At 41.0% G+C, this 26419-nt stretch overlaps 1 protein-coding gene across 8 annotated transcripts in view; it reads left to right on the top strand.

Moving 5' to 3' along the window:
• Nucleotides 1–26419, top strand: part of ATP2B1 (ATPase plasma membrane Ca2+ transporting 1) — an 88721-nt gene that overhangs the window by 11695 nt on the left and 50607 nt on the right. For all 8 annotated transcript variants that reach the window (XM_090042668.1, XM_090042662.1, XM_090042666.1 and 5 more), the window contains exon 2: nt 23383–23809. In XM_090042668.1, the coding sequence (XP_089898794.1) occupies nt 23605–23809 (205 nt within the window). In that variant the 5' untranslated portion in view covers nt 23383–23604. The remainder of the gene's footprint in view (nt 1–23382; nt 23810–26419) is intronic.

Here is a 26419-nt window from a genome sequence, read left to right as displayed (position 1 = left end):
AATAAATTTGTGTGCCCCTTCTATCTGCCACAGTAAAGGGGGCCTAATAGTTTATCCCTGAATGAAATGGGTAATAAATTGCAGCTTATTTAAGACAACATTTCCTATCCACTCCTATATCATTTCATTTTATTTATAAATTAAACTTGCTGGATGTCTCTTAAATATTCAGTGGGGTGGCAGAGACCCTAGCTGTTACCTATGATAACCATATTCTAATTCTGTGGCAATTTGGAATTAAAGTTATGGGAAGAACTAAATCAAGAGAAATTAAATGGCATCACTACACTGTTAGTAAATGCTAAAAATTCATCTCCACTTTGTTGCACAAATACCTTAATACTTGACTCAACAATATTGTTTGTACTGCAGTATTAAGAACCCAGGTAAGGATTGGGATTGTATTGTGCAAATGGTGTGTTCCTGGTCCCACAGTGTGCAATTTAAAGTCTTGCTCTCTTTTAAAACTAACCCAAAAAACCAAAAGATGTATTGCAACTAATACAACTGTGATTGGGAAGATTGCTAATTATGTGCAAGGAAGAAGGATCTTGTTACCTGTTCTACCAGCTCATGCCTAAGGATGAGCTCCTTACTTGCAAAGCAAGCTTAATCTAAAGAACTGCAAAGATTAAACTTGACAATAGCGTATTCTATGGTATGCCAGTTTGCTACCAAACACAAAGGAAAGTATTGGATTTTTTTAACTTCCCTTCAAAGGAATGATTATCAAATGCTTATCTCTAACCGTAGTACTGAAGCCTCCTATATCTTTCTACCCTTCTTTTTTTTCCTTCCCCATCAACTTCTAAGTTGATAACTGAACTTGACCATAACTTGGGCCAGCACACCAGCTGCTTGTTAGCCAGAAAGTTTGATGGACTTGTCAAGTGTAGGATGGATACTGCACTGGGAGAGAACTTAATGCCTAGTATTACTAGAACTTGTCTTTGCTCTTTTTAATGTGCCAGTTTCAACCGTCTCAGTCATTTTAGCCATGGTTGGCTATGTAGAGACCAAGGCTTTTTTGCATTTTTCTTTACTGGAGGAGTGGGGTTAGTTGTAATAGCTTTTGGGTTTTTTTCTAATCTGCAAGGAGACCAGTGACTCTCTCCCAATACTGAGGAGTCATTCTGCCAGTGCCCCAACAACTAGGGATCTACTTAATTCACGGCAGAAAAGATGATTTTTTTTTCTTCTTCTTTACCACTACTAAAATAAAAAAAATATTGCAAAGAGGCAATTTCATGGGCACTTGGTATCAGCAGCAAGGGACAGGGCTCCTTGGCAGAGGAATCCTCTGTTAGGAGGAAGGATGAGGAGGCATCTTCCATCTTGGCTGCTGACTGCCCTTTATGCTGTCCTGCCAGGCAGTGCTTTCCCTTCCTGGGAAGGCTGAGAGGTGGTGAGGACCACTGGCTCCTACTAGGAAGCCAGCATATTTTTATTTTGCACAGAGCTGTCCATGTGTAGTTAGTTTTGCTGTTTGTGCTTTTTTTTTTTTTTTGTGGTTAGTTTTGCTGATGTTGACTTTGTCACACTGACAACTCATGTTCATCTTGAAGTCCACTATGACTCCGAGATCCCTATCTGATTCTGTGCTACTGAAAACGTCATTTCCCAGCCAGAAAGTGAGCTAGATATTTTTTGTGCCCTAGGTGCTGCACTCTGTCTTTGTTGTACTGCATCCTGTTGTATACTGCCCCTTCTTCCAGCGTGTCCAGTCTGCCTGCAACTATTCCCTACCCTTTTGTAGTGCGTACTTCACCCCACAACTTGGTATTGTCCACAAACTTGGATGTGAGCATGAGGTATACTCTGTCCAAGTCACTGATGAAGATGTTGAAGAATATAGGTCCAAGGACTGAACCCTGCAGGACCCCACTACCCACATCCTTCCAGATCAATACCAACCTGTCTACTACCCCTCTCTGGGTGCGACCGCTAAGCCAACTTACCACCAACTGAACCATGTAAACATTTGTCACAGCCTCTTAACTTCATTATGAGAATGGGATGAGATGCTTTACTGAAGGCCTGCCTAAAATCCAAGAAAACGACCTCCACCTCTACTCCTGCATCCTAAGTGTTTTGTGACCTGATTATAAAACGAAACCAGATTTGGTCAGGCATGATCTACCTCCTATGAATCCATGCTAGTTGCCCTGCTGCATTATTTTTCCCACTGGACTCCCACGGGTATAATCTTCTCAAAGTCTCCCCTCCATCCTTGGAAAGGTCTGACTGGCCTATTGGTACTCGGATCCTCCTTCCTCCCCTTGAAAATAGGGATCATGCTGGCCCTCTTCCAGTCCTCCAGGACCTGACCTGAGAACCACAAGTGCTGAAACAGCCATGCCAGTAGTTCTGCTATGACACCGGCCAATTCCTTCACTACCCCTGGATGCAGCTCATCTGGGCCTGCTGACTTGCTGCATAGTCACTTGGATGGACTGGCTGCGTTCAAGTCAGCTTTGACAATTGGTGGACTGGTTTCCCTCTGCACATCTGAAAACCCATTAGAGACTTATCTTGACCCTTGTTAAGGAATACGGAGGCAAAAAACTCATTGAGGAGCTCAGCTCCCCCTCTGGTCTGTCACCTAGTTGCTCCTGCTTGTTCAGTAGGGGTCCTATGCCCTGTGTCTTCCTCTTACTCCCTACATACTTTTAAAAAAAAAAAAAAAAAAAAAAAAAGACTTGCTATCTTTTAACTTGTGCTGCCAGCCTCAGTTCTGCAGTTGCTTTGGCCTTTCTGACTGTCTCCCTGCAAGTGCAGGCCAAGTAGGTATACTCCTCCTTGGTAGCTTCCACTGCCTATATACCTTCTTTTTTGGCCTTAGGCTCCCCTGGATTTCCCTGTTTATCCAAGGAAGATTTTTTTCTGTCACTGGTATAGTCTCTCTCTGTGCCCAAAAGATGGCTTCCTTTAGAAGCAACCACCCTTCATGGACTCCCATCTTGCCTGCAGTGCATCACTGACTAGACTCCTAATTTTGTTCGTGCTACTCTACAGTTAGGGAACAGTTTAATTTTTAAAAGGTGCTTTTGTAACTAAATTCTTGGTTACAAGAACTGCTCCAAGTTGCTACTTTTGTGTACTGTATATTGATGCAGGAAGAAGGGCTTCATTCCAAGTCCTTCAAGTGCAGTTCTAGAAATCCAAAGCTTGAGGTTGAGTCTTTAAATGGACTTGTTCTGGGATGCCCTTTCTTCTGCTTGCTGTCTGTACTCATGCATTTTAAGGTTTTCAGTGTCTATTAAAACTAATCACTACAGTGAGGGAGTTGGCGACAGCCACTGATATGAAGTATTAAAAGCAATGGGGAAAAATTTTAAATTCTGATCTTCTAAAAACAATTTTGAATAACAAAGAGAATGGGTTGCATGTATGGCTGAAAAATGGGTTGTAGTGTGGCTTTTTTTTTTTTTTTTATTAAGTTGGTTGACTAGTATAGACTAAAGTAGAAATCGGTGATAACATCTTGTAAAAGGATATTCTTACAAATGGCAAACTCTGCAGCCTCCCTAATATCTGCCTTGCTGTTGAGCTCCATGGGGAATCTTCTGGGTCTCTGGCTTGAGGTGACATAATTTAATCAACCAAATAGTTTCTCGACAGCTTGCAGTTATCTTGGGTACTGACAGATGGGGTGGTGGGGGAGACCGACACTTTACAGGAAGTAGGAGTGCACTACTTTGACCTGGCCCTGCATGATCTATATTGGAGGTGGGCAATTTATTTTTGCTGGAGGGTTGCTTAGCAACTTTTGGTGAGCTCTTGAGAGCCATAAAGTAGCCCCAGCCCTTGACAAGTGTCCTGCCACCTGATCATCTTAAGACTGGAAGTCACACCCTTAACACCTGACATGTGCCACCTGACATCCCTCCCTTTGCCCCCAGAAGTACTTCTGGGGAGTTTGCCATCTTGGAACCAGAAAAAAACTTACTAAAACTCAAACCCTTACTAATAACATTTTAAACTTTTATTTTTTAACTTTTTAAAATTATTTGTCCTGATTTTTGTATTGTTTGCATAATAATAGTACAAAATAAAATTTTTGCTCCTGTGTAAGGGTATGGTTGGCATGTGTGTGTCTGTAGGGGCATGTGTTAGGCTGTGGGGGTGGGTGGTTATGGAGCTCCCCACCACATGCTACTTTTTTTTTCCTCCGTTCCCTTCCCCCCCCCCCCCCCCCCCCCCCCCCCCAATTTTGACCCCTGAATAAAGTGGGGTCAAAGTTCTGGCAGTTCTGCTACATATGCATCCCACCAGCTTGTATCGGTGTCATGTAGCTACTGATATGATTGTTCCATTGTCCTGGAAGGCCGATATAAGAAAATAGAGATGGTTGTGGTGTGTGGGTGTTTTGCCTTTTCCTTCTCAGAAGCTTCCAGGTGAGCTGTGGTTGTTATGACTTGCTTCCACACTCCCACTTCTTAAGAATGGATGTTCTTTAAGAATTCTCCTTCTCCATGAGAGAAGGCAAGGCAGGAAAGTGAATGTAAATGCTATACTTGATTGCATCACATGTCCTTCTAGCCCTCTTAGTATTCTGTATTTCATAGTGACATGACTGGATGTGAAGGAGAATAGGGTTGGTGCTTGTCCAAACTGAGCTGTCCCCTGCTCCTCTTTTCCCCCCCTTACAGCTTCCAGCATTAAAGACTTGGGAATTTTTAACTTTGAATGCTGTAGCTCTACTTACTATGTTTGGTACACAGCGAGAATTTGGCCAATCCTCTTTCAAAACCTTTCTACAGCAGTGTGACTGAAGTTCCATATTACACATTTGTGTGAAGACTTCTGTAAAATTGAAGAAGCAGGTTAAGAAAAGAACCAACAGAAGTATCCCTTCTCTCTGAGTTAAGAGATGGTAAATAGTAAATTCCTATTATTCTTTACCCCACTTCTGATTTTTATATATAGACCTTGTTGTAGGTACCTGTCCATCCTCTTAATTCCTCCCTTCTGCCTGCCGTGCTGTCTTGCAGGTGCTGCTGGGGCACTGTATGGCTCCTCTCCTCCTCTTTCTTCCCTCCTCCCCCCCCCCAACCTTTCCTGCTACACTGCATCCTACCCCACACCAAATAACCAGTAAGCTGTAACCAGTTATTGCTGGGCTTAGTGCTTTAAACAACAAATCTTTAAGCATTCACATCCCTAATACACCTCTAGTGTAACAATGTAAACATGCAAATCTCATGAGAGGCCTGCAAGACTTCCATTTCATCCTGATGATGAAAACAGCATGCATTTTCATACTAGACCTTCCTAGAAATGTAGTGGTAGGGGCTAAGCCCTACCACTCTTCCCTTTTTTTCCCTCCGCTCCCTTACATTAGTCTGTACTTATATTAAGTTTGATGCTGATGCTGTTTTATCTATTCACTTTAATTTTTTAAGAGATCCTTCTGCAGTTCTTCAGTCAGCCCTTTTCCCTTAACACTGTCTGAAATGAAAACGGACTTTAGATTCTGTGTTCAGCACTGCCTGTTCCTCCCACTTGAGTTTCTGATTAAATCCTTGGGTGAGCTCCAGCATCTGTATTTGCTAGTCCAGAAGCCTGATTTGTTTGGGGGGGACAAATACCCAGAGAGCTCCTGAGCTGGCGGTATCCTTACAAATGACAGAGGACTTATGATAACTTGCTTTTTATTCTAACCTTGTTACCACTCTCTGGACTAAATAAGTTGTTCTTAATAAAATTAATTGGGTACAACTGAGCTGGAGATTGCCAACATGCCTTCTGTGGGATTGTACATAACTGCTCTAAAGTCTCAGTTTCTGTGCATCTTGGCTATATAAGTCTTCCATTGTGAGCTATTATATGGCTTACCTTTAAAGCTCACAATATGTGAGCTTACCTTAAGTACCAATCAGTAACAGAAGAAAATGAAGGACTCCTGGACTAGTTTAGAGGAGCAGTACTAACCCTGAACAATAGAATGGAAAAACTAGTTGACTTGCTGTCTTGAAGTTAAATTAATTATCTTAACTGGTGAAACTGTAACAAGTCTAAGTATATTATAGTTAACATCTAACACTGTCTTTGACTTTTCAGAAGAACATACTTTAGGCAGGAGAAATAAAACTCGTGTTGTGTGCCTTCTTTCTCCACCACAACAGGGGCAGGGGTAGGGCTGGAAATGGTCTCCAGCTAGTTCATTGGCACACTGGTAGACTGATACCCACTTAACCCTTTATTGACTAGGTCCCCACAAATTTGACAAAGTGACCAAGGCTTGGTATACTAAGTACTTGCATGCCCTGTCAGGTTTTGTAGGGGTAAGCTCCTAACTACACTCCGGAATAAGGATTTGAAAACCTGCAGTGTCTATACGTAGCTGCAGATATAAATGGCTGCATGGGACTGCAGAAGTGCACCACCTCCTTCATTGTGCTCACAATCTGTTGATTGCATGGGACTGGAGCTTTTGCTACAGTTTACTGGAAAAGTAATGTCTTTTTTGAAATGTCAGGTCTATAACTAACTTTTTCACAACCTATTAAGTGCATTGCAAATCACCCCTAGATGAAAAACCTGGCTTCCACTGTACTAATAGTATCTTGATAAGAAACATCCTTCCTACCTGCAAACTGTTGATGCATTATCAATTTATACTAGTACACAGTTTCTCAGAACTGTGACTCTATCTTGTGGCTTCTGGAGATGACTTGTTCAATCCACTCTTTCTACCTGTGACTGCCATAGTTGATTTACATAAATAAGTAACTTTGGAAGTAATCAATTTTACTTGCTGGACAACCAGCTGTTTAACTTTTTTTTAATACAAGTTGCTTCTGGATCTTTATTGATCTTAGTTTATAAAGCAATGTCTTTTTTTTAAAAAAAAAAAAAGGATTAAAGTGCACTTTCTTGACTGAAGGAATTGGCCCAAATCCTTGCAAGACTCCAGGGATTAAGCAGATAAAGACAAATGATATTCCTATATCTAGCCTGTACTTTGGAATCTGGAGTCGCTGATGCTATTTTTCTATAGAAAAGTAGAGAGCTATGCAATGCTAATAGGCTAAATAAACACTTTCCCTGGATCATGGCTGAAATGAACCAACATAAAACAAATGCACCAGAAGAAAAGAAGGGTCTTTTTTGTTTAGTAATTTAATGGAAGTTCTTTGTCAAGTAAGCTGAACTTGTAAAGAAGGTTGACTTTATTTTTCTTCTAGTCGCACTTTGGGCGGGGGGGGGAAGTTATTAACCATGCTCACTTTGTATAGTTTGTGCAGAAGGCTAAGTCCGAACTTGTATTTGGGTTTTTACTTTTTTAAACTATTAAAGTATTAAGGAGGTGTAATGGGTACAGTAGGCTAAGATTCTGGAAACTGTTGTGATTCTCTTGGCATTTTGCCTAGTGTACTTACTGTGGATGGGCTGTAGTTAACGGTAGTAACTAAAACTGTTTGAAGAAGATGAAAGCTGACTCGGTAGGAAACTTGCTGTAGCAAAGTAAGATGCTGTGCTTATACTGACACTACAGGAAACCAAACGAGGGGTTTATAGACTAGCAGTTTTTTGTTTTTGTTTTTAACCATAAATGTGACTGATTTGTACTTGATCGTAAGTTGAATTTAGGATTGCTGTTTAGTGATCACAGAAGCTGCAAATAAACATGTCTTTTTAATAAGCAGTCCATTTGAAACTGTTGACTTGCGCACAGTCCAGTTGCTGATTTGATTTTTACTAATTTCAGAACAAAACTTTAAACCAAGAATAAACTTGGCCTGGCCTGTCTAAGACTGTAAAAATTCCAGTGGGCTTTTAAAACTGACAGTCTTGGTGGGGACAGTAGTCAGAAATTCCTACTGTATCTATACAAACCTGAGATCAGAAACTTTGACCTGATGCAGTAGGTCACTTCTGGAAAGGCTTAATATTGATGGGCTTTTCACGTCTGCCAGCTGCACCCAATCTTTCAGCTAACACTCATTCAATACAAAAAAGCAGTCACTTTCATGAGACTGTGTTGAAGTGAGCACTGCTTCCTGTTCTCAATAAAACTGAAGACTAAGCTTCTATTCAGTTAAGTGGGCCACTTTCCTATACTGTTCAAGAGAAGGTTAAGGCTACTCTAAGAAGAGATGAGGCACCTGCCATTTCAGTAGAAATGGAGAGAGCAGTGCCAAAGAGTACCTGATGGAAAGATACAGACCAACCAAAGGGGATCAGGAAAGGGAATGAGATTGAGTAGGAAAGATGAGAAAAAGTTATTCTGAGCAGTAGGCAGATGTGTAGGCCTTTATTTTCATCTGTATTTTGGGCTGTAATAAATCCAGAATTACCTTGCAGGTCCAAATTTTTTTTATTTTTACTTTCTTGCAATACTACTTCTTTTTTTCTCATCTTCCTACCCAAGTAGCATTCATTCTGGGTGCATCCAGTGGTAGGGCAAGACCTTGGATCAGAAGCAGTCTTAGGCTGTCATGTCTTGTAGAAGTGCTCACCCTTTTTTTTTCCCCCCAAACTATTAAAGGAGTGGCAGTTGGCATAGGCTGTTTCACATGCAAGATGAGTATAAAGATGTGAATGGTCACATTGTACCATAAAACTAGTTAATTTGCAACAAAGTAGCAGGTTTGAAATGGCAACTTTTTGTCTTGCCAGGACACACTTTAACATAACCCTACACTTTGGGAGGGGGAGGGGATGGGGGGGGGGGGGAGAAAAGCTGACTCCCTTATTTTGGCTAGGCTGAGTTGTAGGCTGCCAGGCAAAGGACAGGGCTGTGGTGGTGGCAGGGGCCATGGGCAGATTTAGGAATTCAAAGAGGGGATGCAAGAGATGCTGCCAGTGCCTCAGGGGTGGCTGAAGCCCCTGGGTAAACGCACCTTGCCCTGTCAACAGCTGCTGGGGACTTAAACTTGAATCACTGAAATAAGCCAGACTCACTCCCCTTTTTTTCACTAGGGTTTGTTTTTGGTTACAGTGTGGGGGTAGGAAAGGAAGACTTGCCACCTGCTGCTGCTCCTAGCTGATGGAGGGGCAGGGGAAGCCCTAACACTTCTTTCCCCATGATAGTGGGGGATTTGGTGGAGGAGATGCAGGAAGGAACGCTAATGGTAGCTGATCAGCATTACCACACAAGTTTTTGGATTTGCGGCTTCATGATCAGAATAGAGATGAGTAACTTTTCTGTTCTTTAAATTGACTTAAACATTACGAAAGCATTGCGGGCACTACAGAATCAGAGGAAAGCCCTGTCCTAGACTTGAGCACCTGAGAGGAAGATTCACAGTCTCCAGCCTCCATCTACTGTTAAGCCTAAGATTCCCCTCCCAAGTGAATGACTTGGTGGTGGCTATCTTGCACTTCTCCAAGAAATGAGACCTTTGTTTTTAGGCTTCCTTTAGCTTGAATTACTCAGATTCTACATCTTCCATTTTAGTAGCACAGTGCCTTAATTGTTATGCTAATTAATGGGTATGCTGTATTCCTGTCTGAAGCCGGGGCAGTACAGAAGGAGGAAAGCTTTTGGAGCCAGCAGGAGACGAGCAAGAGGCTGACTTACTGACCATAGCTTGGTGATGGAGGGATACTCCCAGGTTTTGATTCCTACTTCTAATAGCTTCAGTAAGACCTATTCCTTTGCAGCCTATATCACTCTCTAAAATAGTACTATATTGACTCTCTGTACAGCTCTGTAACAAATCTTCAATGTGAAAGGCTTGCCCCCTTTTCTAAATAAAGGAGGTATTTTAAGAATCTGCCTTTTCATGTACCCTTACAACTGAAACTTCTAACCAGTATAGAACTGAGGAGAGTGAACTAAGGTATAAAATGGCAAGAAAGAAAACCACAGCTTATTGAATCTGTAACTTGGGAAACCATGCAGTAGGGCAAAAATTGAGAATTTTCACACTTTAACCCTGTACTTTCTTATACTTTCCCTTGGAAAATAGTAGATGGAGGGAAACAAATAAAAAGTGTTCAACTCTTTCAGCCTTTACTTCAAATGGCTCCATATTGGAGGACACCAAGAAGTCGCTTGAACTGTATCATCAACCTAGGGATTTGATCTTACAAGTTTTGAAGAAAAACCTTCACTAATTACCTGAAAGAGCCACTTTTGTCTGTCTTAACTAACTGATTCAGTGTAAAGCATTAGTTCTGCTATTCTCGACTCTTCTGTTCAACCAGCATGGCAGACTTGTTTTGCTTTCTTCATTCCAGTGGTTTCCTTCTATAAGGAAGGAAGGTCAAAGACTTTGCCTGGATGATGTGATAGACTTTATAGGTTCAGAGATGGCCTGGAAGAATCTTGCTATTCCTGTGTAGGCCAGGAAATCTAGGTTAAGGTCGGATGGTAAACGGATTGGATTGAGAAATGGATGGTGCCTGGGATTTCCTGCTGAAGGCTTGTGTGTCTAGGAATCCTAGGCTTCCCCTCAAGTCTCTTGGCCCATAGTATCACAAGCTTAGTTGTCCTAGGGTAGCATTGCAGATAACACAGCTATGCTTTAATGATGCAGGTAAGGTCATGTGCTTCATCTAAATGTGACTAGTGAACATCTGAGTAAACCTAAACAAGCTTCAAGCTCTTTGGGACAATTATTATAATGTGGTCTTGAAATACTTTCTTAATCACTAGAGAGACATTTTGTGTAGTATAAAGATGCTCAAGGTCCTCACACCTTGACTAGTTTGCAGCACAGCAAGATCCTCAGGATTTGGAAGTCAAGAAAATGTACTTGATGCCTAAATAGGCCTAACTGAAAAAGGGGGGTCTTTCTCCCCTATTTCCCTCTCCTTCCCAACTAGATGGTAATTGGGATACTTCATTGTTCCTTCTCCCTGCCCCCTCACTTGTCATCAGGAACACTCACTTCATTCTTTGTTGGTTCCTGTTGGAAAGCTGTAGAGTCAAGGTCAAGTGGCAGTAAGATTAGATAGCCAACACTGGATTAGCCTTTTAAATGGCCAGAATACGGTGAGTGGGGGAGGGGAAGCAAGGAAGCTCCTAGATTTCTGTGCTCTAACCTGAATTTACTTCCCACTTCCAGTCAAAAATAACTAAGGTTGAAGGGGAAAGTTTGCTGTAATTGAAACTAGAAAGTGGGTTTTATTTCTTTAGTAGCCTTAAATAGTTTGAATATAGGAAGGGGTGGTGACTTTAAATTTCATTCTACATTTCACTTTTTGTGAAATTTAATAGGCATGCTGGCCCCTAATGATTTTATTAGACTAGTATAAGAAAAATCTTTTCTGGGAGACGGTGCACCTGCTCAATTTTTGTATGTGGATTTCTTGTTTTTCTTTTGTTAAGAGCAGTGAGCTTTTACATTGTGGACTGTAAAATTGAATGGTCTAACTAAATTTTGCTCTTTTAAATGAATGCAACTAGGTGAAAATCTGGCCACAGGGCAGATCTGGAGTAAAATTGATGTACAAGAATGTAAAGAATAAGTTTGACTAAATCCTATCGTTTACAGTTACTGAGAGAAACTGAACTTGATATGCTGCCTTTCTATGATACACTTATCTTTGGTCTGAGGATATAAGCATTGAGCTAGAACTCAAAGGCACAGTACAAAACTAATATTCTTTTGGCACGCTTTGCTTCATCAACCTAGTAAGCAAATATTTACTTAGTTATGACTTGAAATACTTGTGTATACTCATAATGAGGTACTCTGAATTCTTGTTCAGTACAGTATGCTAGAGTCTCCTTTTAGCCTTGTCTTTCCACCATTTGTTCGTCATATGTGTCTCTGGTTTGGCTTGTTGAGAAGACTTTCAATTCCTTTTGCTTGGAGTTGGTGTCGATTTGCCAAACACAAGGCCTCATGCTTGCAGTCTGTCAACTCTCTTGGATCTCCTGATCGTTCTTATCAAATCAGCCTTGATGTTGACTGATAGAGAATCCAGGTGTCTCTTAGCAAGTGCTGATGCCTGTGATCTTGAGGGCACCCCACATGCTGCTGACAGTCATCATAGATTGTTAGGGACTGGAAGGGACCTTTTTGTATATCATCAGGTCCAGTTTCCCTGCATTAGGCAGGAAAAAACAATTGGGGTCAAGTGACCCAAGCAAGGTGACTGTCCAGTCTCCTTTTCTGAAGACTTCCAGGGTATGTGACTGGAATAAACTCCCTCCAGAGGTGGTGCAGCCTGGACACCCTGGCTGTATAGGAGTTTTTCCTGGAATCGAGCCTGAAGAGGCCTTCCAGGAGCTTGTATCTACTGCTTCTAGTCCTTTCCTAGAGGTGCTCTGGTAAACAGCTGTCCAGTTTTGATGTACTTCCCTGATGTAGTGGTAAGCTACTACAAAGTCTCCTGTCTGCCTCTTCTTCCATGGGCCTCTTCAGCCTAAGTCCCTTAGGGAGAGGCTGTCTTGCAAGTCCCTGTTCATACGGGTGATTTTTCTCTCAAGCTTTTCCACATTCTTGTTGAAGTGTGGTGCCCAGAACTGGATGCAGTACTCCAGCTGCAGCTTCACCAGAGCAGAGTACAGTGGGAGTATTGCTTCCTTAGTCTTGCATGAATTGCAACAGTTAATGCATGACTGTGTGGTGTTTTACCCTGCTGGCCACAGCATCAGGTTGACTCATCATGCAGTGATTTTGACCAGGGCATTAACTGCTACATCCTCTTCAGCTGTGGTGCAAATCAAATTGTTGCCACTAAGCATGTAGGCATGTTGGGGATTGTCTGCCTCCAGATGGAGCACCTTACACTTGTGAGCGTTGAACTTTATTTGGTTCCAGTCCGCCAACTTTCTAGCCTGTCCAAGTCCACCTGTACCTGCAACCTATTTTCTGGCATGAACATGCTCCCCCGTAACTTGGTGTCATCCGCAAACTTGGCCAGCGAGCTTATCAATGATTTGGATGTGAGGGTGAAAAATGTTGAAAAGCACCAGTCCAAGCATGGACGCCTGAGGGACACCACTGGCCACTTCTTGCCAGGATGACAGTTCATAAGAACTCCTGGTCCTACCATGCAGCCAGTTTTTTCCACTCACTGAACTGTTGAACAGTTAAGCGCACAGTCTTCTAGTTGTTGTTTTTTCCCAACGAGGGTATTGTGGAATACTAGATCAAAGTCTTTTGGAAGTCTAGGTATATAATGTCAACCTTCTTTCCTGAGTCTAGGGGGTGAGAGACCTGTTCGTAGAAGGAGATGAGATGGGTAGGTCTGGTCTTACCAGTGGTGAAGCAGTGCTGGCTGTCATTCAGAATATCACCCTCAGTGAGTGTATTACACATAGATTCTTTAATGACTTTATTTCCCTGGAATGGAGGTTAGGCTGTTTTTAATTCCCCACTGATTTGGAATTCACCAGGTGTGTTTTGAAGCATTGGTGGAAGAAGTTTCACTTGGGTCCCTTCAAAGTTGATCTTCCATAAGCATTGCTTTTGACTGCAGCTGTTGTTTAGGAGCCAGTTTTGAGTGACAACTGAGCAGATGAGTCAGTGATCACTCCAGCAAACATCAGCTCCTAATATACTGTGGGTAATGCAGGCACTTTGTGAGTGACAGGGAAGATGAGGGTCAGTCAGGTGCCAATACTCAATCTTGGGTCTTGCCATGATACCTTTTGTTCTGCTAGAAAAAGGCAGAAATGTGTTGGTGATGGGGAGTCCACTTTCAGTTCACTTTCAATGGCATCCTCTTCTTGACAGCTGGTCAAGAAGAAGATGCCGTTGAAGCTGACCTTTCCTACTCTTCCCTTGCCAGTGGTTCCATTCCAGAGGTTGGAGTCCTTTCTAGTTCTGGCATTGACGTCGCTGAGAGAAATAAGTCTGTCTTCCTCTGGAGCATCAGAAAGGACTTGATAAACATTGGTGTAGAATTCCTCCTTGGTTTCACCAGCAGCCTCAAGAGTTGGGGGCATATGTGCTGATGACAGGGGCATACTGGCTCCCTGCCAGTAAGATGGAGGTTCATGAGGGGCTCACTAATTCCATCAGGGAGTTCATTGAGTTGGTCTGAATTCACAGAGTTGGTTTTGCCATTTTAAGAATGAAGTTGACACAGTGAGGGAATGGTAAAGTACATTCAACATTCTAGCTGTGAAGTAGGCTAGGGTGAATGCTAGAGTATATCTAAAATGGCAGAACTAAAATCAGTCTAGATTTTTATGCTGCTGTTTTTCTCTTGTCCAAGATCTGAAGATGGCTAACTCAGTCAGCCACCACATAAAGGACTCAGTTTCCATGATGGTGCATAACTAGCAGAAATGGTATACCATATTGTGGCCAATTCTATATAGTAAACATGTGAACGTACCCTTAATGGTCTCATTGAATAGGAGGCAATAAATGGTAGTACAAACAAGGATGTCCCACTATTGTACAGCATGGTGTTGAGACTGAGAACAGTAATTTATTTGGATAGAATGCAGTGGGGTTAACTCTGGTCTCAACTAACAGAATCTACTACCAGGGCAAAAGCATTCTAAAAACTAATGTTACAGTACTTTGCCAGTTTTCACCAGGCAGGCAGTAAATAACTTAAGACATCAGAGCTTCAGTTCTTGTATACTCTGGCCTTCTCTACTAAAACCTATTCCATATGAGAGCAGTAGCAATATATGAAGATGTCACCAAAGACTCAAAAGCAGAATATGGAATGTAGTACTGTACAGTTGGTCTTCCAGGATGGATGTGTGCAACCAAATGTTCAAAAGCAGTTCTGGACAGTAGCAGTATCAACAACAACAAAAAAAACTGGTCTCATTTCTCAAGTCCACAAAGTGTGGTATGCATGTCATTAGCTTGAGCAACATATCTCTAATGGTCTTAAGCTTGTAATGGTATCTCTCAAGCTGAGGTAGAGTGAATTTTTTAGCTATAGCTTATATTCCAGTAGAGGTACTTAGTACAGCAGATATATGGCTTTCCTATGAGAGACCTAACACTTGGTGTGGGTGTTTCCCAATTGTAGAATTGTTCTAGGAGAGAGACATAAGTCACTTGCAGATGTAGGGTGGAAAAAAAGAAAAAAGGGTACCTTTTTAAACTTGTCATGCTCCTGTGCTGTACCCTGTGGATGCTTGGAAGAGGCAGCACACTGGTTGCACTTGGCTTTCCCAACATGTATAGATCAGGTGCTGTAGTGAGGCTTTTTTGCACTTATCTAAAAGTGATTCTATCAGCTATTGGATAAAGTGCCAAAAGCCCTGCTGAAGCACCTGATCTCTGTACAGACATTGCAGAGCTGGGCTGAACTGAAGTGCTTCTGCTTTTCTTGCGGAGCTGTTAATGACCAGTACATTTATTTGGGCATCTTATGGCACATAGGTGCTACAGCACCCCTGCAGGAACTAATTAACTGAAAATAACAGCTCTGTAGCAACAATGTAGGCATGTACAGCTGCTTGCCCCTTGCTCCTGTTGACCAACTTCTCTTCTTCTCCTCCCCCCCCCCCCCCCCGCATGCCACTGCTCTGTAACACACAAAGGTATGGTTGAGGGTTAGGAGAACTAGGAAAAAATGTTTGGATACTACCTTCTCTCCTCTTCCCTTTCTCTCCCTCTTCCCCAAACCTTGCACATCTGTAGAGCTTCTGGATTGAACATGGCAAACAAAACATCAGTGTTTTTAATACTCTCCTTTTATCTGAGGCTTACTTAGGGTGGGGAGGGGGGGACAGGTTTTGGTGGTGTTTTGTTTTTTATATCTACAATTTGAAGCTCTTGCTATCATTATGGTAGATTGTGGGGGAGGGGGGGAAGTCCAATGGGATTTCTTTTCCTGCACATCTTGTTGGTTTGCTAAACAAGGAGCTAATGAATAAGGGTGCTCTTGTTTGTGAGGAAGGGGGAACTTTATACTACTACATCTGAATATTTACTTTGCTAATATAATGGAAGAAATTCCCTTTTTAAAATTTGCATAAACTGAAGACCCTGAGCATATTGTCTGGGCCTCTCCAACTTGCTTGGTAACAGACTTCTGTCTAATGCATGAGAACTCTTTAAATACATCTTTCTAGTTCTTGATGCACTACAGGGACCTACATTCCAGGCAAAAATACTGGAAAAATATGCAACTTAACTGCATACATAAAACAACTCTGGTACCAATTTTTCCATGTTCTAATTAGAACAGTTTTATAAACTGCTGATTTTTCAGTAGCCTCTTTCAGGCCTGAGCCATGCTCACTCCCACTTTAAGATGCTTGGTCTGTATAACTTTTTTAGTTTCTCTTCTTCACTGGTTCCTCTTAAGCAAGCTCCCTCAGAAGCAGTACCTAAAATAAGGCTGCGGCATTGGATTTTTTTTTTTTTCAAAATTTTTACCAAAACAAAACATTGTTGGTGACTTGAGTTGCGATGTGCTTCATATTACTTATGAATCTCTTTGCATGGTCTCCTGGCTTTTTAAATGCCACTGTATGCTCACCAGGAGCTTTGAGGACCCATAATAAACTTAACCCTTTTTTAAAAAATTTAAAATGGGGAGTCTTTTGCTCTTGCTAGATTCCCCACCCCTGTCTCCCATCACTCCACCCCATACATGCCTTTTTTACATTGGATTTTTTTTTTTTAACTATACATTTATGGATGCTAAAGAGCATATTATATCCTTCAAGTCGACAGCAGTGTCCTCTTTAATATAGTAGAGTAACCCTTACTCAGAGTGAGTTATGGAAGTATTTAGACAATCACTGAAACAAATATATCGAGCATCCTGAGAACTGATCCTATCGGGGAAACCTTTAACCTAATAGACAAGGTATGTGTAGTTGTCTTCAGTAGCTAGCATCCCTTTTTAACTGACTAGGCCTAATCTCTCTTTAGTCTCTCCTCATATGGAAACCCCTCAGTACCATTAATCACCCTAGCTGCCCTCTCTAGTTCTTCTATATCTTTTCTGAGGTGTGTGGACCAGAGTTGAGCTCAGTATTCAAAGCAGTCTTCAAAACAAGTGGTGATGGCAAGTGAATTGATGTCTAGAAGCAATTCCTGTTGGTTTGTAGATTTGTCCAGTCTTCACTGAATTAATTGGATTAAGCAGAGGCTTTCCTGAGATAATCACTTTGAGAGCTTTTCCCCCATGTTGAAGCTTGTGCTGCTGATAATGTGCAGTTGAAGGTCAAATGCATTTGCACAGAGCACCAGCCAAAGCTTAAAATCTAAGCAATTGAACTATTTCAGTCACTTAACTTTTAATTCACAATTGCAAAGGAAAATGAGCTCGACCTTCCTTATTTCAAGGTGCATGAGGTGATCCAGTGAACTTATCTGGAATTTGTCCTTTTTCCTTGGGGTGTATATATTGACATTGAGCCTGACATGTTGCTTTGAATCAAATGTTATGTGTAATCAAGTGTGTGGATCTTTTCTAAGCACACTGCAAATACTTTGAGGGGTAAGAAAGATTGGTCATCAGAGCATTATGGTGCATAATTGTAGCGCTGTATCATAAACTACTTCTGTGTACAGTACTGATTTACTTGCATCTCTTGCAAAATTGTGTACTTTGTATAAAACAGTTGATCAGAGCAGCATAGCGCTGTAAACTTGACAAATGTGGGACAGATCATAGTTTTTACTCCTATTTGAAGGCTAGTGTTAAACTTGCCTGGAAAGGAAGATTCTGACGTCTTTCAAAGTAGACCTACTCTTTTTCACTATCTAGTAGCTAATCCCTCTGGAGGCACAAAGGAATGGCCTCAATGCTGTTGTTTTAGGGAATCCTGTCTGGAGTGCTATACTTCAATTTGAAAAAGCAATTTGAATTGTACCTTCCTGTCTCTTTAGGAATATCCTTGTTACTTTTCTTAAAACAGAAATATTACTGTGGCTTCAGGGAACTTGGTTATATAACTATATCTTGGAACCCTTGGCTTTTAAGGTGAAAGGTAGTGTTTTTTTACATTCATGCAACTTGGGCTGTGACAGATGACTAACTCTGGGCTTTTTGGCTTTTACCATGCTGTCTAATAAGCATTCCTAGTATTTATGGTATTTCTAACATCTGCTTTGTTGTTTTACTAATATAGTACCCATAGCCATAAGTTTTTGACTGGAATTAAGGGATGCTTTTAAAAAAAGTATTGTCAACTCTTTTATAAAAACCAATCTTGGTGTATAACTATTCATTATTTATACTTTCATTCCATGTTTGAAAAGTCAGTCAGATGATAGCAAAGATTAAATCCTGTATTAATCTTTCTTCACTTGTGCATGGTACTGCCACAGGACACTTTCTCATTGGAGATTCCTCTTATTTTCCCAATGATTACTGCTCATCTCTGAATCTTCAAAGGTTTAGGTTGTTTCTGAAAGTAACAAGATCTAGAAATGTATGCTAAATTATAATAGTAGAGCAGGAATGCTAACAATAACTAAAATATAGAATTAGCTGTACAGTGGTAGTCATGGTTCAGTCAACTGACATGAAAATATTTCTACTTCAGTTTGGGTTAGGGTATATTTTTACCAATGTGCGGTATTAAGATGCATAGCATAGTTACTAGCTTAACAGGCAAAACTGGTTTTTAGTGGTGACTTCCCAAGTTTTAACCTTGGGGATGGTAATAGTAGAATATCCCAAGAAAACAGCTGTGCGCCCCATTTTATATCTTGCTGAGGATTTGGGGGAAGGGGATGGTCCCCCATAGGATGGTGGGCAAAGTGCAGGCCATGGGCTGAATCTGGCTCACAGTGGACTCCATTTCACAGCAGCCCCTGCCTGCATGGGTGGGGCCAGTTTCCATGGAGACTGCAGCAGCAGCAGCTGTACTGTGATAGTGCAGGGCTGGAGTTTCCATAGAGACTGGGCCCAGCAGCTCTAGCAGGGCATGCAGCAGGGTGGGGAACTACTCTTGGGCCAGGCTGGCATCTTGCAGCAGTGACAGGTGTGGTCTGGAGCTGAGGCAGAGCCATGATCTGTGGCCTGTGTGCTCCAGGTAGGAGTGTGCAGGCTGTGTATAATGGCTCTTCCCTGGCTCTGACCCACACTGTCAGTGCCGCAAGATCCAAGCCTTGCCCCAGAGTAGCACCCCACCCTGCCAGCACTGCTGAAGCTGGTCTCCGTGGAAACCCCTGCGCTATCACAGTGTGGCTGCTGGGGTCTCCATGGAAACCAGCCTGAGCCATATGGACAAGGGCTGCTGGAGAAATGGAGTCTGGCTGCTGGCCAGATCCACCCCTGCCATAGGAGGATATTGTGGCTAAACTTGGCAAGGATTAGAGTCAGGATTTAAGTGTCTAAATTTCTGGAAGAGTGTAATGTCAGAGAATGGAGTTTTTAATGCTTGGTTCTTCTCCTAGTCTGATGTGGGAACAGGCTATGCCAAGTCTCCTACTTCAGAGTCCTAGGCTGTTCTCAGTAACATCTGGTTTAAGCTATTTCATGTACTAGACTAAATGGTACTGATCCTGTATGGCGGTCTGTTCCAGTCTTTACACAGGTAAAACTATCCTATCCTTTTTGTAGACCTGTGCCTTTGAGTGTCCAAAATACAAATTTTTAATTGGCTTACTATTCTATAAACAAGTACTTTCTAAAGCAGGGCCTGGCAACCTACAGTCTGAGCCAGATCCAGCCTGCAGAGGTTCTGTCTGAGCACAGGAGATTTTGGCATGGATTGACACCATGCTGCCCATCTCCTCTGTTGCAGAACCTGCTGTTGAGTATCTGCACTTACCCTTGCTGCAGAGGAGATGGATCAGTAGTGATGGTAAGCACAGGCTGCTGTTTGCTCCAAGGGACAGATGCTTGTCACCTACAGCAAGAGCTAGGTCATAGAAGGTGGCCTACACTAGCAAGAGTGCCAACCCCTGTTTTAAATCATTACTCTTTATATAGATTCCAGTTTAACAGTAATCTTGTTTAACTTTTTTTTTCTGCATAGCACTGTTGCCTCATTTGTCTGCTTGGAATCAAAGCATTAACCATAGCATTTGAATAGAGATAATCCAATCCTGTGTTGCCAGAAAGTAGCTTCTTATTGAGACTTATTGTGCGTACAGACTAATTCTCGTACAGCAGACTGCAACAACAAATTTAACAATGGCTATTTTTAATGCATCAGAAAGACCTAATGCGTCATAGACTATGGGATATCAGCTAAAGAAAAAGCACACCTGTACGGGCAGAGCTCTGAACCAAGTTATTGAAAGTGGAGGCATCTTGCCTCTGTAGGCCAGCCAGGGCTAATTCTGCACTAAAGGCATAATTGAGAAGACCAATGCTGAACATAAACTGGCTACTTGGTAGAGGCTACCATGTCATATTAACACTGCTTTGGGGGGGTGGGGGGAGAAGAGGACATAACTTTTGTCTAAACCGTAAGAGCAGCACTTGTAAAACAAACATCTGGCATCTTTCTGCAGTTCTGAATTGGGACTACAGAGGCTGAAACCTCCTTTCTTTTTTTATTTTTATTTTTATTTTTTAAATGCTGTACTTGTGGGCATTTCATAATCGGTGTCTTCTATTTTATTAGAGCACTTGATTGTAACAGATGTCTTTTTTTTTTTTTTTTTCCTAGTCTAGCTGCTTTTCTGATGGTGTGGATGCCAGGATCATACATGGGCAGTCACCAGCTGTTGCATAGCAACCCAACTGTGCAGTGAAAATATATGCATGCGGACTCCTATTCTAATATCTGGTGTAGGTTGGGAGGCAAAGGGGATGGTTTATAGGCGGGCATAGTGGGGAGCTGTAGCTTTAATATGGCTAATAAGTTGTACAAAACTTCAGGAGCCAATCTTTTGGATTTGGTGGCCGAATCTGAATTGAATCGGGAGACCTGTTTAAAAGGTCCAGATCAAATCGGAAGGCTCTGAATAGATTCTGAAGGCTTGCAGCAAACTGAGAAGGGAGGGGGATGGGGTGATCTTCCATACATGGAAAAAGCTGCCCTCAGAAGGGGCTACCATCCCTGCTGTTTTCATATGAATCTTGCACAAAAAAAAAAAGGACAGTTATAGGTATCTTAGTGGGTTTTTCCCCCTTTTTTAGTCTATGGCCGAATCTCCAAATCGGCCAATTTTGAAATTGGGACAATGATTTGAATCATTGTTCCTCCGAAATCAGACTAATCCAAAGCAAATACTTGCTGCTTTGCACAGGCCTAATGGCTAATCATAGTGTCCACAAGTTACTAGAATCTCTCTTAATATAGCAAGTCTTTAATCACTTCAGTTCTTTGTAAGGAGAGAACTCTCAACACTGCCATGAATGCTACTCCAGACTGCGGAAATCATGTGCCTCTGTTTTGTTTTCCGTTCTGTTCTTTAGCATCTTGAATCCTCCTAAAGGAAAAAAAGGACCCTTTAATTATCTTTGTTTTTTTTAAAAAAACAAAACAAACACAATGGTGGGAGTAGATCATTGTAATCCATAAGGAGTACATGTAGACCCAGGACTTCATTTTACTACTTTAGTAGAAAACTCCAATGTCTGCTACTTTGGTCAAATTGCACCATTTCACTCTTCCCTCCACAAATGGGAAGCTAGTGCTTGCCTGACTTCAAAAGAAACTTTTGAAGCTTTCAAGTTTTGTTTTTGTGTTTGTTTGTTTGTTTTTAAATAGGGTGTGTGTGTGTGTGTGTGTGTGTATATATGTGTGTATATAAAAAAAATTTGTCTGAGAAGTACATGATGAATGGGAGTATAGCCATTTGAATAGAAGGCAGATTGCTGTCATGTTAGGGCAATGTTTGTTTGTCAGTTGCTGTTGTGGGTGGGAGCTGGATTGGACTCCTAAGCTACATTTTAAGGCCTGACTTTGATACAAGAGACCCTTTTTTAAAAATTTTAATTTTTATAAATATCAGAGCATTAGGAAATGCCTGGAGTGATTTTTTTTTTGTAAATCTGATTTCTGGAATGCATGATTTAATTTTTTTTTTTTGTATGGTTGTGGTTCTGTTCTTTTATTTCAGAAAGGGGTGGGGTAGGTAAGGTAAGGGGCCTACACACTGAAGCTTTCCCTTGTGTCTAGATTGTTGTTGCTTGGCTGCAGTATCTTTATTTTTATTTTTTTTTTCCCTTGGAGAAGTTTTCTACAGTAAAACAGTACAGGCATACTAAAGTAAAATAATTGCACCCACTTTTTAATTGAACAAATAAAATATAATTTGTGCTTGGACTACCATAAAGAAGGGAAAACACTCATTCAGTGCCTATGAGCTAGAAAATGGTCTTGTAGATTTGATTCAGCTCTAGCTTGCTTATACCAGAGACAGAAGTGTGCTTTAAGGACAGCACTGGGTTGTATTGCATACCCACCCTCTAAGCAAGTTGCATTTTAATCTTGCAAAATTTTGGTGGCCCTGAAGGAAATTACTGAATGTTGAAAGGACAAATTCACGGGGTTGTATGTGGTAGAGAAGAATGCATATTTATCACTAGTGAGGCTTATTCTCAGATTTAAAGCAAAAGTTTTCCTCTTTGATTGACCAATCCTCAAATTTTTAAGACTTGAACACTTCTCTTATGTGAAAGATGGTGGTCTTAGGGGTACCATGAGAACTTTTAATATTTCATTGTACTTCTAGCTGGTCTGCATTCTGGTGTTTTTATTTTGAGGTCCTGGAAAGGTGAGATTTGAGTGCTTTATCTCTAAACAAAATGGAAGAGTTTATGACTTAATTTTTCTACTACCCTTATTTGTTACTTTAATTAGGGCCAAGGTATAAGAATTGCTGGCTAAGAGTACACAAAGCTTTAAGTGCTGAAGAAGGAGCTAATAACTTCTTGCCCAGTTTACTAGTCATTACTGATTTGACTCTTTTAAGAAGTATTGGGTTGTAGTGCGACTCCTGATCTAAAGGATTGCATCAAAACTGTGTACATATGTGGCATCTGTGGATACATCTACAGGTGCTGAACTGGGCAGTAGACTAATTTTGCTGCAGTAATAAGTTACAGCCTACGCATATAGTGCTATTAGACTGCAGCAAACTGATTTTCAGCATTATAAGCACAGCACTATTTTATGGCGGTGTAAATTTTAACTGTGCCTAAATATACTTGTAAACACTGACCTGGGCATAACTTGCACACAGCTAGCCAAGGCATCAGGGGGCCAGACCTCTGCCTGCTGCCTAGCTACACAATTCTGCTCTGTTGGGCACTCTTGTACCTCTGACAATGGCCTGGGGCAGACCCTCTCTCCTTCCTCCAAGCCTGTGTCCAGCCCTGCCCTAGCTCAGACTTCTGCAGTCCCAGGTGCACATGTAGATACTGCACCTAGGAGCAGTTGACTCCAGTTCAGACTGCACCACAGTTTATTGCATTGCACTAATAGCACATATAGATGCACTGAATGAAACCTGATCTTGAGCAATGCTTTTTCCTTCCTGTATATGTAACTTTAATATTAAAACTTTTTAAATAAAGTTTAAATGGATTAAAGTTATTGGAATAATAAATAGCTGATTTTTCTCCTTTTCCCAGATTGTACACCTTGTATCCTTAACTCCAGAGAAAAGGAGCTCACCATGGGACAACATTCAAGATACCTCTCTGAAAAGGATCTTCTCTTCGGGTGATATGTATTTACTCTGACTGTCTTTATATCTAAAGGATTATTTTCCTTTTTTCCATTTGGAAATACTTCAAATAGAAACTTTGTTCCTTATTGGAAACAGTCTCCTCACATTAAGGATTGAATACATAATGGGTGATATGGCTAACAACTCAGTTGCATATAGTGGTGTAAAAAACGCTGTAAAAGAGGCTAATCATGGAGACTTTGGAATCACACTTGCTGAGCTTCGTGACCTTATGGAACTGCGAGCTACAGATGCATTGCATAAAATCCAAGAATGTTATGGAGATGTTTATGGTATCTGTACAAGATTGAAAACTTCCCCAAATGAAGGTAAGTGTCATTATGATGTATACTGGTCCAAAAGATTTGATTTCTTCCACATGGGAAAGAGGTAATTTAAAGTAATTTCATTTAGTTTGTAATGCTTTCAGGGCAGGCTTACTGCCCAGCATCCAGTGAATAGTAAGGTTAGTTAACTACATCAGTTTCTGTATTAAATGTTGTAAAACATAGCTTTTGAGAACTTTTAGGAGGAATACTGTAGTCAAGTTTTTTGGTGTTCCCGCACTTGTAGAATAGTTTTTTGTCAAACACCATGTGGTGAAGGTTCTTATTCAAAGTGCAAACCTATGCTTCTGCTTTTAGAGAAGTAACGAGGATTTCGTAACTTGAAGTTCAGTCTTATGCAGTATAAATCACGTATTCTACTTTGTTCTGATGCTATGCCTACTAGTAATGTCTCTCTATTGCCATCTAGTTGCTTTTTGGCTTACAGGCACGCTTTGTGTGTTGTCTACACTTTTAAAAAAGGATCTTTTCATCTGAAGCATACTGAAGAGTATATTGATTCAAAACAAAAGATCAAACTCTTAATTAACAGATGTAGCTTTTTAGAGTCCACTTGCTATTGGCAACTCCTCAAATTTGTGTAGCTTTTTTTGAACATTGTCTATTACTGACTTGAGCTAGTAAATATATTTAGTGTGCTTTTGTGATGGTGATTTAGAGTCACTTAAGTGATGAGTTCAGATCTCCTCCTTTTTTTTCATTGCTACTTAACTGTTTTAAGCAGGTTTTGTAGAACCTTGATGAGGCTTGTATCACAAGATTAACAGGATCTGTCTTGAGAAGGAACTTTATTTATTTTTGTAGCCTAGTTGCATAACTTAAAAAAAAAAATTCTTATTGCCCATTGTCTTGCAGGTGTGCGGGGAGGGGAGCTAGATGAATGTTGCAACTCTAACATATTAATGGGCATATTCGGCTTATGTAACCTATTTAAGCAGCAACTGTCAGTCAAGATTTCTTGTTTGTAAATAATTCAGTTTATGCATAGTCTCATTTTGGAGCATCACTTTAAGTGCATGACTAAAGGTTGGGGGGCGGGGAGGGGGAGAAGTGGGGCTTTGAATACAAATACTCCTATACAGTTTATCTGCCATGTTCTATTCAAGTAATATTATAGGTAACTTCATATTGGACAGATCAGTCTTTCTAACTAAATCTCAGTTAATTATTGGTGTTACTAATAGAAACCCTACTGTAGGAACCAAAGAACAAACTAAAGTTACTGGCCAGGTACAGACGCTTCACTTTTTTTACTAGTATAAGTGATCAAAAACTAATCTTTAACGGAACAAAAATTTTTGGCGCACAACTGGTCTATTATACTTGTAACAGAGGACAGAAGTTTGGGTTCCACCATTTTTAAACCAGTCTGTGTACAATCTAAGACTGCAGCAGATGCACAACTTGGATCAATTCTGTGTTGGGCTTCTTGAATGCTTGTACCTAGCCACTGGTGCTAATTGTGTGATGGGAGTAATACGCAAGTAAAACAGGAAGTATATATCTGAGCAAAGCTCTGCATAAAAATGAACTGTTTGTGCAGAAGTGAAGCTAGTTTGAGGTTAAAATAAGGATTTCTTAAGCAATGTACCATTTAACCTGTGAGCAGTTTTCCCATGGGGATGTTGTATAATCTATTGGAAGATGATGAATTGAAGTCCGATACCCATCCTAAAACTTTTCACCAGAACTGAACTGAATTTCTTCCATGAAGCAAACTGTAGTCTTCTGAAAATAGACTCGAACCCTACTAAATGCAACTAAAATGTAAAGTTGACCTTTTTTACTCAAGTAATCGAGCTATAGATGAGACATCAGGCTGGGGCGCACTTTTTTCTAGGGAGTTGTATGGAAAGGCACACTACCTGCATGCAAAATGCATTTAAAAATTTAAATCTTTTTTAAAAGGCTTCTACCTTTTGGAAGTGTGGCTATAACTGTCTCATGCCCCTTGCTCTTAGCTTTCCAGTAAGCTTAAAGTAAGCTAGTGTATATTATAGTAGGACACCAGTGCTGCTGGACATCTTGAAATCAGGACAACCCACATACTTCCAGTGGTGGTGGTAGTAGTTCCCATAAAGTACAATTCTTCAGCCATGGAGAAAGCCTGGTAAGGAGGGGACCTCTGGAGGTTCTTAGTCTAGTTTTCTGTTCAAGAAAGGATCATCATCTCTAAGTATTCCACAGCTGTTTTAACTGTCTGTCTTCTAGAACACTGAATGTGAGCCCACAATCTTACATAAACTGTTCTACTGCTAAACTGCCATTGGTTAAGATTATTTTTTTTCTAATATCAAATCTGCTTCTCTTTTTTTTGCAATTTAAGCCTATGTTCACAGGACAAGAAACCGTAATTGATGATACTCTTCATAATGGCCATTTTTAAAAGGCCTATTGAGTCCTCCTCTTCAGTTGTTTAGAGAAGAAACAAATAACACTTTGTCAAATTTTCTAGGCTTCCAGTAACTGTCTGCCTCTTATGAAGTGCAGTGACCAAAACTTCATGGCTTATAGGCATGCGTTGTCTGTAAGCCATGTGCCTCCAAGTGAGCCTGTACTAACCCTAAAAAGTAGAATAATTGCTTACCCGGA

The sequence above is a fragment of the Crocodylus siamensis genome, chromosome 4 (genome assembly GCF_052110815.1).
Source record: "Crocodylus siamensis isolate JL-2025a chromosome 4, ASM5211081v1, whole genome shotgun sequence".
NCBI classification, from domain to species: domain Eukaryota; kingdom Metazoa; phylum Chordata; order Crocodylia; family Crocodylidae; genus Crocodylus; species Crocodylus siamensis.
The sequence above is the reverse complement of the archived record's forward strand: the minus strand, read 5'-3'. Positions and strand labels throughout refer to the sequence as shown.